General features: G+C 56.4%; 1 protein-coding gene across 2 annotated transcripts in view; it reads left to right on the plus strand.

The window, feature by feature from the left end:
* Positions 1-322: 322 nt before the first annotated feature.
* Eml2 (echinoderm microtubule associated protein like 2) overlaps positions 323-14748 on the plus strand; it is a 21201-nt gene continuing 6775 nt past the window's right edge. Inside the window, exons 1-14 of one of the 2 annotated variants that reach the window (XM_013032625.1) lie at positions 323-655; positions 3241-3459; positions 3552-3675; positions 3813-3920; positions 5634-5662; positions 6392-6521; positions 8517-8666; positions 10052-10121; positions 10208-10318; positions 10466-10561; positions 11161-11295; positions 11861-11960; positions 13800-13954; positions 14047-14172. In XM_013032625.1, the coding sequence (XP_012888079.1) occupies positions 508-655; positions 3241-3459; positions 3552-3675; positions 3813-3920; positions 5634-5662; positions 6392-6521; positions 8517-8666; positions 10052-10121; positions 10208-10318; positions 10466-10561; positions 11161-11295; positions 11861-11960; positions 13800-13954; positions 14047-14172 (1701 nt within the window). In that variant the 5' untranslated portion in view covers positions 323-507. Of the gene's footprint in view, positions 656-3240; positions 3460-3551; positions 3676-3812; positions 3921-5057; positions 5121-5633; positions 5663-6391; positions 6522-8516; positions 8667-10051; positions 10122-10207; positions 10319-10465; positions 10562-11160; positions 11296-11860; positions 11961-13799; positions 13955-14046; positions 14173-14748 lie in introns of those variants that run through there. The other variant, XM_013032627.1, reaches the window with a different exon arrangement.

Genomic DNA, 14748 nt, shown 5'->3' on the forward strand with positions numbered 1-14748 from the left:
GCTTTAATTTGGGGCCCTGGTTGTTCGAGAGGGCTTTTGGGAATGTCCATGAAAGACTAAGAAGAGGGTATGGAGGGGGAAGAGATGGAGGAAGGCCTTCCTCCCCTGCCATCTTCCTCCCGGAGCTGCTGTGAGGGGGTCGGCGGCTACGCTTTCCAGCTGAAAAGCAAAGAAGGCCCTGCCCCTTCTAGTCCGCCTGCATTCCTATTGGTGGAAGCTCCCGAGCGACAGGCTCTCATTGGTTCCGAACAGGCGAGGGTGGGCGGGGCTAGAGAGAATACACTAGTTATGGGCGGGACCAGACACTACCTAGGGGGACCCGGGCACAGCCAATCCTTGGCCTGAAGATTGTGTTTTGGGGGTGGGGGAGAGGGGGGGTGTCCCTCCCCTCCCCTCCCTCTTTCTCTTTGGGGCATCCTGAGGGGGATGACCTCGGTGCCAGGCTCGGCGGCTGCCGCCTGATGCTGGGTGAGCCGAGCCGGGGATGCTGGTACGAAGGACGTTGCTATGGCAACGGGAGGCAGGGCCTGGGGGGGGGACCGGGCCCGGGCTGGAGCTGGAGGGGCCGGTGGCGGCTGTAGTGGGGCGATGGCGGAGCGCGGCCCAGCCTTCTGCGGTCTCTATGACACATCCTCGCTGCTTCAATACTGCAATGGTGAGACCCCCCCACCCCCCAACACCTCCTCAGTTCCCTCCTTTGATCCTGCCCAGGGTTGGGACCCATCTCCTCCAGCCCCAACCTCCTTTTTCCAAGTCCCTGCTCCCCTCCCTTACTGTAAACCTTCCTCCTTCTTTTTCTGATTGAGAGCATCTTGACCTCAGAGAAAAGTCTCTGATCCCCCCCAAAGCCAAAATCCTGTCGCCCCTCCTCCAACTTGGATCTTCTGCTTCCTAGATGGCTAAAGAGAGGGACGGGGGCAGAATCCTAAAGAACCTGTGGTTGGGATGAGGGAAGACCTCAGGGTCCTCTGAGCTTGAACTCTGCCCTCTCCTTCCCCCCTCAAGTCTCTGGAACCCTCTGTCTTTCTCCTTAGCAGAGGGACGGTTTGAGGGGGGAGCAGGGTGACATTTGGTGTTGAACTGAGGGCATGATGTGGGATGGTTGGGGTACCATGGCACTCTCCCCCACTATACTCCCCAAAATCCTCAGCCCTGCTTCCTCACCCATTAATCCCCCTCCTTTCTCTCTAGGCAAATTGGGTATCATATCAGAGGGGTCAGGCCTGGCTGAGGGGGACTGGGCAGAGAGGAGGGGAGAGGAGAGAATAGGGGGATGGGATGGCAGGTTTCTGGGCAAAAGAGCTGGGGCCAAGGAGAATGGTCAGTAGGGGGGGTCAGAAGACTTCAACCATGGGGGTACAATGGGCAAGCTTCTCAGGGTAGGAGTGAAGTATCAAGGTGAAATCACCTTCTACTTTTACTCAGAGGCCCTGAGAGGGGGCATATCTCCCTCCGGTGGGCACACACCCTTCAGCCAGGCCCCCCTGGAGCTGGTAGAGGACCCATAACGACCATTTTGTCCTCCTCAGTCCCTCTATAAGACAGGATGACATAGTCTTTGAGCCTGGGCCAGGAAGGGACTCAGCCACTGAAAGGCTACGTGTCTGGGCTCAAGGGACTTTCTTGGCTCCTCTCCTCCTCCTCCTCCTCCCCCTCCTCCTCCTCCCCCCCCTCCTCCTCCTCTTTCCCCTCTCCACCTAAAATGGGTAGACTACTATAAGCACTAGAGTTGGGAGATAATTAGGTACCATAAAATAATAATTACCTTCTAGATTTATTGAGCAACTACCATAGGTTGGGGAAATTGCTAGGTGTTTTACATGGGCACATTTCAACTTGCAAAAAACAGGTACTTCATTTTTTTAAAAAAGAATATAGTACTATTATTGGTAGGTAGGAAAGTGATCAGCATATAGCACTAATGATGTCCCCCTTTCCCCCCCCCCCAGATGTGCTTGAATGACCTTTGGGATGTTTCTGCATAGGCATTTCAACCTCTCTCCTTACCAAAACATGAACTCGGAGAGTCCCTCCTGGGGTGGGTTTCAGGTCCGGACAGTCCTCTCCCCCATGACCTGAGGGAGGCCCCCACCTTCCTCTGCGGATCCCAGCCGGACCTGCGAAGTCCCGGGTGGGGGCAGGGTGGTGAGCCTTGGCAGGCGATTGGGCCCTGGTGGGAGGGAGGGACGGAGGGGAGGGACAGGAGGCTGCACTGCGGAGCCCAGCAGGCAGGAGGAGGGACTAGGGACGACGTGGGATAGCAGGTGCGACCTCCACGCCCTGTCCCTGTTTAAGCTATCATCTTCACCTGCACCAGGCATCGAGCCAGGGCCTCCTGGGCTGTGGCAAGCAATGAGTCTGGGTATGCGTGTTCTGGCCTCTCTCACTTTGGGGAAATGGGTGGGGTGGGGTTCAGAGGGGGAATGGGGAAGTCATTTAACCTGTACCCATGGGTTAACGAGGAGGCAAAGAACTAAATCTGGGGTGTGAGGTACAGAGGGGGAAAATGAAGGGGGACAGCGGAGAGCTAGGAGAAGAAGGAGAAGCGCTTGCTTTTCCCTTGCGTGGGTCTCCTGGGTCCACTATGCGCTGCCTGCACCCCCCGAGTCTGCCGCCAGGGGTCACCAAAACCCCGTCCTTGTGGCCGGTTCGCGGGGCGACCCCCCCTCCTTTAATTGAACTGAGCAGGGTGGGGGGGTGAGGGAAAGGGAGGAACTTGGAAAAGTCTTAAAAATCTAGACGGGGAGGGGGGATGTCAGTGCCCGCCGCAGAATATTGAGGCCCCTTCCTTCCTTCCGTCCGAGAATGTTGGGGATGGCAATCTCTTCTAGAAGGTTGATGTCATCCTTAAAATGTTGACGTCACTCAGGGACATTTTAGCATCTCAGTTAAAACCAGAGTGAGGCTGCTGGATTAGCAGAATCTTCGAGAGAGGTAGGGACTTCCCATCCCCCCCCACCTCAATTCACGCTGCTGGGGGATCAGTGTGTTTGGGGGGGGTCACCCAGAGAGCCGTGGGGCCTCTTCCCCACTCCCTTACCTTAACCATCTCGGAAGCATCCCAGGCCCAAGGTGTGGGAGCCGAGGGGAGCCCGGCGGGCCCCATCTCCACCCCACCCCACTCCCCGCCCCGCGCGTAGACCTGGGAGAGAGGGAAGGGCTCGTGTGGCGCCGGAGATCCTGCGCGGACCCCGCAGCCCGCGCTTCCCGCCTCCTCCCCGCCCCCCGCCCCCCTTCCAGATGACAATCTGTCGGGCACCAGCGGCATGGAGGTGGACGACCGCGTGTCGGCGCTGGAGCAGCGGCTGCAGCTGCAGGAGGACGAGCTGGCCGTCCTGAAGGCGGCGCTGGCGGACGCGTTGCGTCGCCTGCGGGCGTGCGAGGAACAGGGAGTGGCGCTGCGAGCCAAGGGTACCCCGAAAGGCCGAGCACCCCCGCGTCTAGGCACCACTGCCTCCGGTATCTCGATTGGGTTTGGAAGGGAGGGAGGTGGGGGGGGCAAAGGCCGACCTGGAACTCGTCTTCTTTGCCACCCCCCCATCTCTTTTAAGTATGCCAGCTCTTGAAAGGCCTGCCCACCAGGACGCCCCTCAATGGCTCGGGACCCCCACGGCGCATGGGTGGCTATGCCACCTCTCCATCTTCCCCCAAGAAAGAGGCGACCTCAGGGCGCAGGTGAGGTGCTGGGGGGGGGGATGGGAACTTTAGTCCGAGCTTTCTCTGATTCCTTCTGGGGTGGGGTGGGAGGAACCCCGGGCCGGGTGCATGCCCAGCACCGTGCAACCTTCCCCCCCCCCGACACCCCCCCCCAGCAGTGGCCGTCGCTACCTGTCCCCGGAGCGCCTGGCCTCGGTGCGTCGCGAGGACCCCCGCAGCCGCACCACCTCCTCCAGCAGCAATTGCAGCGCCAAAAAGGAAGGGTAGGTATAGGAGTGGGGTCCCGGGGTGCGGGGCAGGTAGAGTCAGGACCCTAGGCACCGGGGCATAACCGGAGTGGGGTGCGCTAATACAGAACGCGAGCGCAAAGCTGGAGGTAGCACTGAGCCAAAATGAGATGCGCGGGCCGGGGGCGGGGCCAGAGCCAGGGCGGGGCCAGGCCCTGGGGGCGGGGCCCCGTCCAGCGGGACAGCAACCGCAGGAGGCGGGGCTAGGGCCTGGGCCTGCGGGTTGAGCCAGAGGAAGTTGGGGCGGGGGTGGGGGGGAGGAGGAGGACAGGGGGGTGGCCAGCCCTGGGGTAGGACTATTAAGGTAAAAGAGAGGCTCCATTTGGTCTCAGGGTGGAGTCAAGGTCCAACGCCTCAAGAGTTTCTGCTAGGAGTGGAAGAATAAATGATAGGGGTGTGGTTGGAATCTGGAGGGCGTGTCCTAGGCCGAAAACAGATCTTAGGGGTAGGTCAAAGGGTATGAGACCCGGTTGGGGACCCTGCACCGAGCTAGCGGAATCACGGCCGGGTGGTGTTGGGGGGAGGTGGGCGTGGTCACACGTGGGCGTGGCCGCACAGCCTAAGAGGCGGGGCCAACGTGGTGACTGGGGAAGGGGAACTCCGCAGTGGGACCCGACCACCGGGAAGTGCAGATGGTCAGCAGGGCGCGTGGGACAGAGAGAAGAACAGTGAGGGGGCTGGAGGGGGACAACGGGGAGAAGAAAGCTATTAGCCGCTGACCTAGTCAATCCCGGGCAGGTTAGAAGAAAGTGGGCGTGGTCACGAACGGGGGCGTGGCCGAGACCATAGGCGGGGCGTGATAATTTTGGGGGCGGAGTCCTGCGCGGAGGCGTGGTCGTGTTGGTGGTGGGCGTGGTCTGGTCTTGGGGGCGCGGCTGAGGCACCACCGGCTGGACATCCTTCCAGTGCAATGATAAAAGCCGGTACCTCACGTGTCAGGCACGACGAGGCCGGGAGTCGGGGCTGCGCCTCCCGCCCGGGACGCGGGGTGTGGGGCTGCACCGCCAGCCGGGGCCTCGGGGCTCGGTGTCCCCCACGGGTCAGCGCGGAGGGCGGGGCAGGGCGCGGCGGCGGCGCGGGCGCCTCCCAGGGCCGGAAGCGGCGGAGCCCGGTTCCCGGCTCCACCCCCGTCCCCGGAGCTCCACCAGCCGCCGCCATGAGCAGTTTTGGAGCTGGGTGAGACCCTCACGCAGATCCCCTTGCTCCCCGCGGTCCCGGGGGCCTGGATCCCGGGCCCCTCGGACCCCGTAGGGACCCAGGTCCGAAAGCCTCACCGCTTTGCCCCCTCCCTGCGCAGGGAACTTTGAGGGACACGCCCCTTCGCCCTCCAAACTTGTGTAGGGGGGACGCTGGGAGGGGGTGGTCGGCGAGCGCGAGAGGGGGAGTGTGTGTGGCACCGTGCAGGTTAGGGGGGCTGGGGGCTCCCCTCTTCCAGGATCTCCTTCCGGCCACTTCGTGCTGTGTGATCTCTGGCGATCGCTGCCTCTCTGGGCCTGTGTCTTAGGCTCTGCAAGATCAACCGAGCAAAGCACACGGCCTGCAGAGAGGCAGCGCTCTGCTCCTTACTCGGCCTCCGTCCTGCGACTGACCTCCACAGAGCCCCGGGGCGGCAGGGTGCTTCCCTCCCCTTTCCGACCTACCTGCTAAAGCTCTTTCTTTTCCTTTTATTTCTGCATTGTTTCCTGGCAGTAAAACCAAAGAAGTTATCTTCAGCATGGGTGAGTGAGGAGATTAGAAGGGGCTTGGATTGAAGGCTTCTCAGGGAGAAAGGGAGGTGTTCATTACCTGGCCTTTTACCTTTCTGGCCTGAATATCTCCACCTGTTTTAAAAAACAGTGAAGCTGAGCCAGGCACTGGTGGCTCACATGTGTAATCCTAGCTGCTCAGGAGGCTGAGATCTGAGGATCGAGGTTCAAAGCCAGCCCAGGCTGGAAAGTCTGTGAGACTCTTATCTCCAATGAACCACCAGGAAACTGGAAATGGAACTGTGGCTCAAAGTGATAGAGCCAGCAGCCCTTGAGCATAATGAGCCCAGGGACAGCACCTAGACTCTGAGTTCAAGCCCTATGGCTGAGCAAAAAACAAGTGAAGCTGGACGTAGTTTTGACCACATATAATCACAGCACTTGGGCTGAGAATAGTAAGATCGAGAAGTCGGCCTGGGGCACTTCTCTCTCTCTCAAAAAAAAAAAATGAATTTGGTGTCATGTCTGTAATTCAAGCTTATTTAAGAGACTGAGATTTGGTGGGTTTCCAGTTCAAGGCCATCCGGACAGAAGGAAGAAAGGAAATAAAAGCTATGTGGGAAGGGTTAATAGGAGGCTCATAGTCCAGGACCTCTCCCCTCCAAAACAACAAGAAAAGGCTGGGGTGTGTGGCAAGGCCAGAGTTCAGTAGGAGCAGGGCAAGGTGCTGGCCTGGCCCTGACCTCTGGGGTGTCTTGGCAGAGGAAGGCTCCGTGAAAATGTTTCTAAGGGGCCGTCCTGTGCCTATGCTGATTCCTGAGGAGCTGGCGCCCACCTACAGCCTGGACACACGCTCAGAGCTGCCCTCCTGCCGCCTCAAGCTGGACTGGGTGTATCCTTCGCTTCCATCCCTGACTCGGTGTTCATCCCCCTCAGCAGTGGGAGGAATAGACTTGGGACCTAACCTGGGGCTGCCCGGGCCTCAATGAGGAAGGCTGCCTCAGGGGAGAGCAGAGGAAAGCAGAGTAGTCGAGATGACCTTTTATGATTTATTAGTGCCAAGAATGTCTGGGGAGTGTTTGGGTTGTTTTGTTTTGATGTGGTCAGTGTTCATGGAGCTTAACTAACAAAGAGGCAGGGAGGCAGCCGAGAGCCTCGAAAGATGATACCCAGAAAGGGTTTTTGTTCAAGAAGGAATGTAGGAGGTAAGAGCAGGATCCCGAAGAACTAGAAAGAACTGAAAGGAGAACATTCTAACCGGGCACAGTAGCGCATGACTGTAATCCCAGCTGCTTGGGAGCTGAACAGCAAACTAAAAGTGGCAAAAGCAAACAAATGGAGAGGGTTATTCTGATGAATATACATGCACATCTGAAAACAATTTTACAAAGTGAAAAATCTGAGGGGGTGCAGTTTTAAGTCCTAGAGGCTGGGCTCTACCATTCCAAGGCTTGAGGGCCTGAATTGAGTCCCCATTGCAGGAAGATTTCAGACCCAGGGTGTAGCAGGTGCAGGCTTCTGGGGCCAGTGAGCTTGGTAGTGTTCTAAGTTCTAAGGAAGTCCACCAGAGGCTGCCTTCCTCTCTTTGGCCTTGGTTTCTCCTCTGCCTGAGTCGGGAAGGCTGGCAGAATGCCTTGGCATTATGGGAGTCAAGAGATTTCTGCAGTGAGCTGGAAGCATCCATGGGAACTGGGCTTGATTGTCTGGATCAGCTGGCTCAGCAGCTGAGAGGTTGGCTGAGGCCACAGAAATCTGTTCCACACCTCAGCTCGCCCTTCTCCATAGCCACCGCGGGATAGGGGGTTTTTAGTAGAATGGACAGAGAGGCCTAACACAGGTGAAGAAATGTAGGGAATGGAAAACAGCCAAGTATAAAGGTCCTTGGGGGTAAGGACAGGAAGCTAGTATGTGTGTGTGTATGTGTGTGTGTGTGTGTGTGTGTGTGTGTATGTTAACATATGCACTTGAGCTGGGTTCTAGGTGTCTCACACCTGCAATCCTATTTAAGATGCTGAGATCTGAGGATCATGGTTTAAAGCCACAAGGGCAGAAAGGTCCGTATGACTCCAATCTCCAATTAACACTTCCAGCAGAAAGCTAGAAGTGGAAGCATGACTCAAGTGGTAGAGAACTAGCCTTAAATCAAAAAGCTGAAGAGCAGTGTCCAGGCTGTGAGAGCCCAGGACACACACACACACACACACACACACACACACACACACGGAGCATGAAATTTGAAGCTGGGCACTGGTGGCTCACACCTATAATCCTAGCTACTCATGAGGCTGAGATCTGAGGATCAAGGTTCAAAGCCAGCTGAGGCAGGAAAGTCTGTGAGACTCTGATCTCCAATGAACCAGCAGAAAACTGGAAGTAGAGCCGTGGCTCAAAGTGGTAGAGCGCTAGCCTTGAACAAAAGAACTCAGAGACAGCCGGGTGCTGGTAGCTCACGCCTGTAATCCTAGCTACTTAGGAGGCTGAGATCTGAGGTCTGAGGATCAAGGTTCAAAGCCAGCCCAGGCAGGAAAATCTGTCAAACTCTTCAATAAATCACTCAGAAAACCGGAAGTGGTGCTATGGCTCAAGCAGGAGAGCGCTCACCTTGAGCTGAAGAGCGCAGGACGGTGCTCAAGCCCAGAGTTCAAGCCCCACAACCGACCAAAAAAAAAAAATCAGAGACAACACCCAGGCCCTGAGTTCAAGCCCCATGACCCCCCCAAAAAAGACATGGATTTTCCTTGTGGGGGGAGAGTGGATTTGCTCCCTGTGGGGCTGAAGAGCAGAGCAGGCCAGGCTGCTGGCCAATGACCAATCGCTGAGGGCCTTGTTGAATGGTGTCAGCCACAATGCAACCCAGGCTCCTTAACCGACCCCTGGGCATCTCCAGTTACGGCTACCGAGGCCGTGACTGCCGGGCCAACCTCTACCTGCTGCCCACTGGGGAGGTGGTGTACTTCGTGGCCTCCGTGGCCGTGCTGTACAGTGTGGAGGAACAGAGGCAGCGCCACTACTTGGGACACAATGATGACATCAAATGGTGAGTGAGGGCCGGGCCATCCGGCCTGTTTCCGCAAGCCTCCTCCCCCGCAAAGCCAGCAGCTGCCTCCTGCAGAATCTACGATTGACTGTATTTCCAATGATCACTTCATGCCAGGCATGGAGGTGCATGCCTGGAATCCCAGCGTGGTTTGTTTGTTTGTTTGATTTTGTGCCAGTACTGGGGCTTGAAGAGCCTCTCACTTTCAGCTTTTTCACTCAAGGCTGGTGCTCTGCCACTTGAACCACACAGCTCCACTTCTGGCTTTTGGGTGGTTCATTGGAGGAGAGTCTCATGAACTTTTCTGCACGCTATGACTTTGAACCAGGATCCTCAGATCTCAGCCTCCTGAGTAGCTAGGATGACAGGCGTCAGCCACTGGCAACCGGCTTAGAATCCCAGAATTTGGGAGGTGGAGGTAGGAAAAATCAGAAGTTTCAGATCTACAGGGTAGTGGGTTATGGTTACTTGGCAAGCCCTTGTCAAACAAAAAAAAACTCACAAACCAAAAAAAAAAACAAAACCAAAAAACAGACACTGTAGCTTATGCCTGTAATTCTAGCTAACAAGATGTGAGGATTGGGGGCTGGGAAGGTGGCTCAGTGGTAGAGCACTTGCCTTGCATGCCTGGGGCCCTGGGTTCGATTCCTCAGCACTACATAAGCAAAAAGAAAAAAGTCGGAAGTGGCACTGTGGCTCAAGTGGTAGAGTGCTAGCCTTGTGCTGAAGAGCTGAGGGACAGCGCCCAGGCCCAGAGTTCAGGCCCCATGACCGGACCCAAAAACAAACAAACAAGATGTGAGGATTGCAGTTAAAAGTCCACTGGGAAGGTGGCTTAGTGGTAGCGTCCTTGCCTAGCATGCATGAAGCCCTGGTTTTGATTCCTCAGTACCACATACTCAGAAAAAGCTGGCCGGGTGCCAGTGGCTCACGTCTGTCATCCTAGCTACTCAGGAGGCTGAGATCTGAGGATCACGGTTCAAAGCCAGCCTGGGCAGGAAAAGTCCCTGAGACTTTTATCTCCATTGAACCACCAGGAAACTAGACGTGGTGGTGTGGCTCAAGTGGTAGAGCACTAGCCTTGACCTGAAGAGCTGAGAGACAGTGCCCAGGTCCAGAGTTCAAGCCCCGTGACTGACAAAAATAAAAATTAAAAAAAAAAAATGTGGGTTTCCCCCTCAGGCAGACTGGAACCCTGTGGGCCTCTGTGTTCAAGCCTCAGGCCTGAGCCTCCCCTGCTGGGATCTGAGCAGCCAATCAACACTTAGTGACTAAACAGCTCTGTCAACCAGTTTGTGGCCTGAGTGGGCAGCATCGTGACCCCAGCCTGCTTAAAGAGGGGAGCCCCTCTCGCAGACCCTGTCCATCCGTCCCTCTCTCCTCAGCCTGGCGGTCCACCCGGACATGGTCACCATCGCCACAGGGCAGGTGGCGGGCACCACGCGCGAAGGGAAGGTAATGGCGGCAAGAGGACTGGCAGAGAAGATGGCGGGACGGGGGAGGCAGCGCAAGCCCAGGTAACAGGCCTCCCTTTCCTGCAGCCACTGCCGCCCCACGTTCGCATCTGGGACTCCGTTTCCCTCTCCACCTTACACGTGCTGGGCCTGGGGGTGTTTGACCGCGCCGTGTGCTGCGTGGGTTTCTCCAAGTCGGTAAGTCCTTGCCCTGACCCCACCCCAGCCATCATCTCACTTAAATGCAGCTCACCAAGTTCCCCAAGGCCAATGGAGGCCAGGCTGCGGGCATGGGATGTGGGGAATAGGGGACCCTGACCCCCTCCTCTTTCTCCTCCTGTGCAGAATGGGGGCAACCTGCTGTGTGCAGTGGACGAATCCAACGATCACGTGCTCTCTGTGTGGGACTGGGCCAAGGAGACCAAGATAATGGATGGCAAGGTGGGGTGGCTGCCCTCCCCGCTCTCCTGGGGCCACGCGTAGGCATTTTGCCATTGGGTAGACTTCGGGTCCTGCCTTGGGCATCAGCTGCTGTGTGGCTTTAGAGAAATGACTTACCCTCTCTGTGCCTCCCAGGCCTCATCTGTAAAATGAGGACTATTGTCTCTATGGGCAGTGGTCTTACTTTATAGGTAAGACCTGGAAAGATCTAGGTCGGAGCCTACTGGTTAGGAAAGGAGGAATGACTGAGAGGTAGGGACCCGGAGTTAGTCTGGGTGAGCTGTGTCACCGTAGGTCAGTAACTTGCCTTCTCTGAGCCTCACTTCACGTTCAGTGAGCCTGGGGTACTCAAGTAAACTAATAATGGTTGTACAGTGCTCCCCGGGTGCATAGCTCAGGGTAGGGGTTGTCAGAGTGGTGGCTGCAGGGTGGCTGGAGATGATGGTAATGATCTTCTGCCCACCCCTGCCTCAGTTTCCCCACACAAAGGAAAAGTATGGGCAAGTAGGTTGTACAGCACCTGCCCCCCCAAGCTGTGGGAGGTGGGTGTGGGAGTGCCAGAGGCTCTAAGGTCCTCTGGTGTCCCCTCCCCCCCACAGTGCTCCACCGAGGCCGTGCTGGTGGCCACCTTCCACCCCACGGACCCCACGCTGCTCATCACCTGCGGGAAGTCCCACATCTACTTCTGGAGCTTGGAGGGGGGCAGCCTGAGCAAGCGGCAGGGCCTCTTCGAGGTGAGTGCTGGTGGGGCGGGGGAGGGGGGAGCAGGCGAGTTTCAGATGCCCCCAGAACTCAGTTTTTTCATTGTTTTTTGTCGGTCCTGGGGCTTGAACTCAGGGCCTGGGCGCTGTCCCTCAGCTCTTCAGCTCAAGGCTAGCGCTCTACCACTTGAGCCACAGCGCCACTTCTGGTTTTCTGGTGGTTTCTTGGAGATAAGAGTCTCACGGGCTCTCCTGCCCGGGCTGGCTTTGAACCGTGATCCTCAGATCTCAGTCTCCTGAGTAGCTAGGATGACAGGCGTGAGCCACCGGCGCCCACCCAGAACTCAGGTTTATTGTCCCCACGGCAGGAAGGAAGATTTCTCCTGACCGCTCGAGTGTGAGGACTCGGTGGGGTAAAGGACACAGCTTGGAGGGAGGGGGAAGGTGAGGTGCAGGAAGCAGGAGAGGGGGCGGGAAGCGAGCCCCAGGGGGGTCAGGACTTCCAGTGGGAGACTGGGGGCGAGGGACCCTCCTACCAAACGCATCACAGCCCTGCCTCAGTGGCACGCTGACACCTTCCCTTCTCTTTCTCCCTTAGAAACACGAGAAACCAAAGTACGTGCTGTGTGTGACGTTTCTGGAGGGCGGCGACGTGGTCACTGGAGACTCTGGGGGAAACCTCTATGTGTGGGGCAAAGGTCAGCGTCACTCAGCTGGTTTGTCCCCAGTGCTGTCTCCTAGACAGCCTCATCACTGCTTCCTTTTCTTTCTTTCTTTCTTTTTTTTTTTTTTTCTCAATTGTGGGGCTTGAACTGTGGGCCTGGGCACCGTCCCTGAGCTCTTCAGCTCTAGGCTAGTACTCTACAGAGGAGTGGATGGATGGATGGATAAGTGGATGGATGAGTGGATGGATAGATGATAGAAGGATCAGTGAGTTCATGGTGGATGAGCGGAAGATGGATGGATGGATGAACGGATGAATAACTAGATGAATGGGTGGATGGATGGATGGATTGATGGGTGGTTGTGTGGGTGGATGGATGGATAAACAGATGGATAGATGGATAGAACAGGTAGATGGAGCAATAGATGAGTGGATTGGTGGATGGGGTGGATGGATGGGTAGATGAATGGATGGATAAGCAGATAGATGGAAGAATATATGGATGGATAGATTGATGGGTAGGTGGATGGATGGTAGATGAATAGATAAGTGGATGATGGATAAGTGGTGAATGAATGGTAGTTGGATAAATAGATGAGTGGATGATAGATGGATGGATGAGTGGATGATGGATGAGTAGATGGGTAGATGATGGATGGATGGATGAGTGGATGATGGATGATTGATGGATGGGCAAATGGATGGATGTGTGGATGATGGATGGATGGATGGGTGAGTGGATGATGGATGGATGGGTGGATGATGGATAGATGGGTATATGGATGGATAAATGGTAAATGAGCGGCTTAATGGATGAGGACATCAGTGGGTGTATGACAGGTTGACCGCTGGAGGGAGAGGTGGCTGACTGGCTGGATTGATAAATCAGGCGATAGATGTATGGATGAATGGATGGGTGAATGGACAGGTAGATGGACAGATGAACAGACCAGTGGGCCAGTGAGCGGCCTGGATAAAGTGGATGGTGGATGAGTCCAAGGGTGTGCATGAAAATGTCAGTAGGGATGATTTAGTGGATGGATGATAAGGTCTTGGATCTGGGGTGGGTGGGGGATGCAGAGCAGATGGCTGATAGATCAGTGAGTGAGCTCATGTTTGCAATCCCAGCTATTCAGGAGGCTGAACTCTGAGAATCAAGGTTTGAAGCCAGCCCAGGCAGGAAAGTCAGTGAGACTCTGTTCTCCAGTTAACCCCCCTAACCCCAAAAGTGGAGTTGTGACTCAAGTGATAGAGTGCCAGCCTTGAACACAAAAGCAAAGGGACAGTACCCAGGCCCTGAGTTCAAGCCTCAGGACAGACACCAAAAATAAATTAAGCTGGGTGCCAGTATGCCTGTCATCCTAGCCACTCAGGAGGCTGAGATCTGAGGATCAAGGTGCAGAGCCAGCCTGGGCAGGAAAGTCCCTGAGACTCTTTTTTTTTTTGAGGGGGGGCTAGTTGTGGGGCTTGAACTCTGGGCCTGGGCACTGTCCCTCAGCTCTTCAGCTCAAGGTGAGCGCTCTACCACTTGAGCCACAGCGCCACTTCCAGTTTTCTGGTGGTTTATTGGAGATAGGAGTCTCACGAAGGGCTAAGAAGGTGGCTGAGTGGTAGAGCGCTTGCCTTGCATGCCTGAGGCCCTGGGTTCGAATCCTCAGCACCACATAAGCAAAACGAAAAAAGCCGGAAGTAGTGCTGTAGCTCAAGTGGTAGAGTGCTAGCCTTGAGCTGAAGAGCTGAGAGACAGCGCCCAGGCCCAGAGTTCAGGCCCCACGACCGACAAATAAGTAATAAGTAAATAAATGGAAAAGTCCAGTGATGGACCCCTGGGGGGGTCAGTCCCCACGCTGACCTCAGCCCCCTAATCCCGCAGGTGGAAACCGCATCACGCAGGCCGTGCCGGGCGCCCACGAGGGCGGCGTGTTCGGGCTGTGCGCCCTGCGGGGCGGCACGCTGGTGTCCGGAGGGGGCCGCGACCGCCGCGTGGTGCTCTGGGGCTCCGACTACAGCAAGCTGCAGCAGGTGGAGGTGAGGCGGGGGGTGCCCCCTTCCCTACCACTCCCCACCCACCCGAGACCCGCACCCCTGTCCACACACACGTCCTTCTCCACCCTCCCCAGGTCCCCGAGGACTTCGGCCCGGTGCGCACGGTGGCCGAGGGCCGCGGGGACACGCTGTACGTGGGGACCACGCGGAACTCCATCCTGCAAGGCTCGGTGCACACCGGCTTCTCGCTGCTGGTGCAGGTGAGTCGGTCTCTGCCTCCTTCCCCTCCCATCCGGACCTCTGTTTTATGGTGCCAGCCCTGGGGCTTGAACTCAGGGTCTGGACGCAGTGTCCCTTAGCTTTTATGTTCAATGCTGGCACCTTACCACTGGAGCCACAGCTCCACTTGTGGTGTTCTGGTCGTTAATTGGAGATAAGAGTCTCACAAGATTTTTCTGGGCTCAGATCTCAACCTCCTGAGTAGCTAGAATTACTCACTCTCTCTCTCTCTCTTTCTTTCTCCCCCCTCCCTCCTTTCCTCCTTTTCCTAGTGCTGGGGATGGAAACCAAGAGTTTAGCACCTACCCCATGAGCCACACACCAACATTTTATTCATATTGTATGTGTATGTGTGTGGTTTGTTTTATTTTTGTTTTTGCCAGTCCAGGGGCTTGAACTCTGGGTCTGGACATGGTTCCTGAGCTCCTTTTGCTCAAGGCTAGCATTCCACTTGATCCACAGCTCCACATCTGAGTTTTTCTGTGATTAACTGGAGATAAGAATCTCATGGCGGGGCTGGGAAGGTGGCTCAGTGGTAGAGCGCTTGCCTTGCATGC

This window comes from Dipodomys ordii, unplaced genomic scaffold, assembly GCF_000151885.1.
Source record: "Dipodomys ordii isolate 6190 unplaced genomic scaffold, Dord_2.0 Scaffold156, whole genome shotgun sequence".
Taxonomy (NCBI): domain Eukaryota; kingdom Metazoa; phylum Chordata; class Mammalia; order Rodentia; family Heteromyidae; genus Dipodomys; species Dipodomys ordii.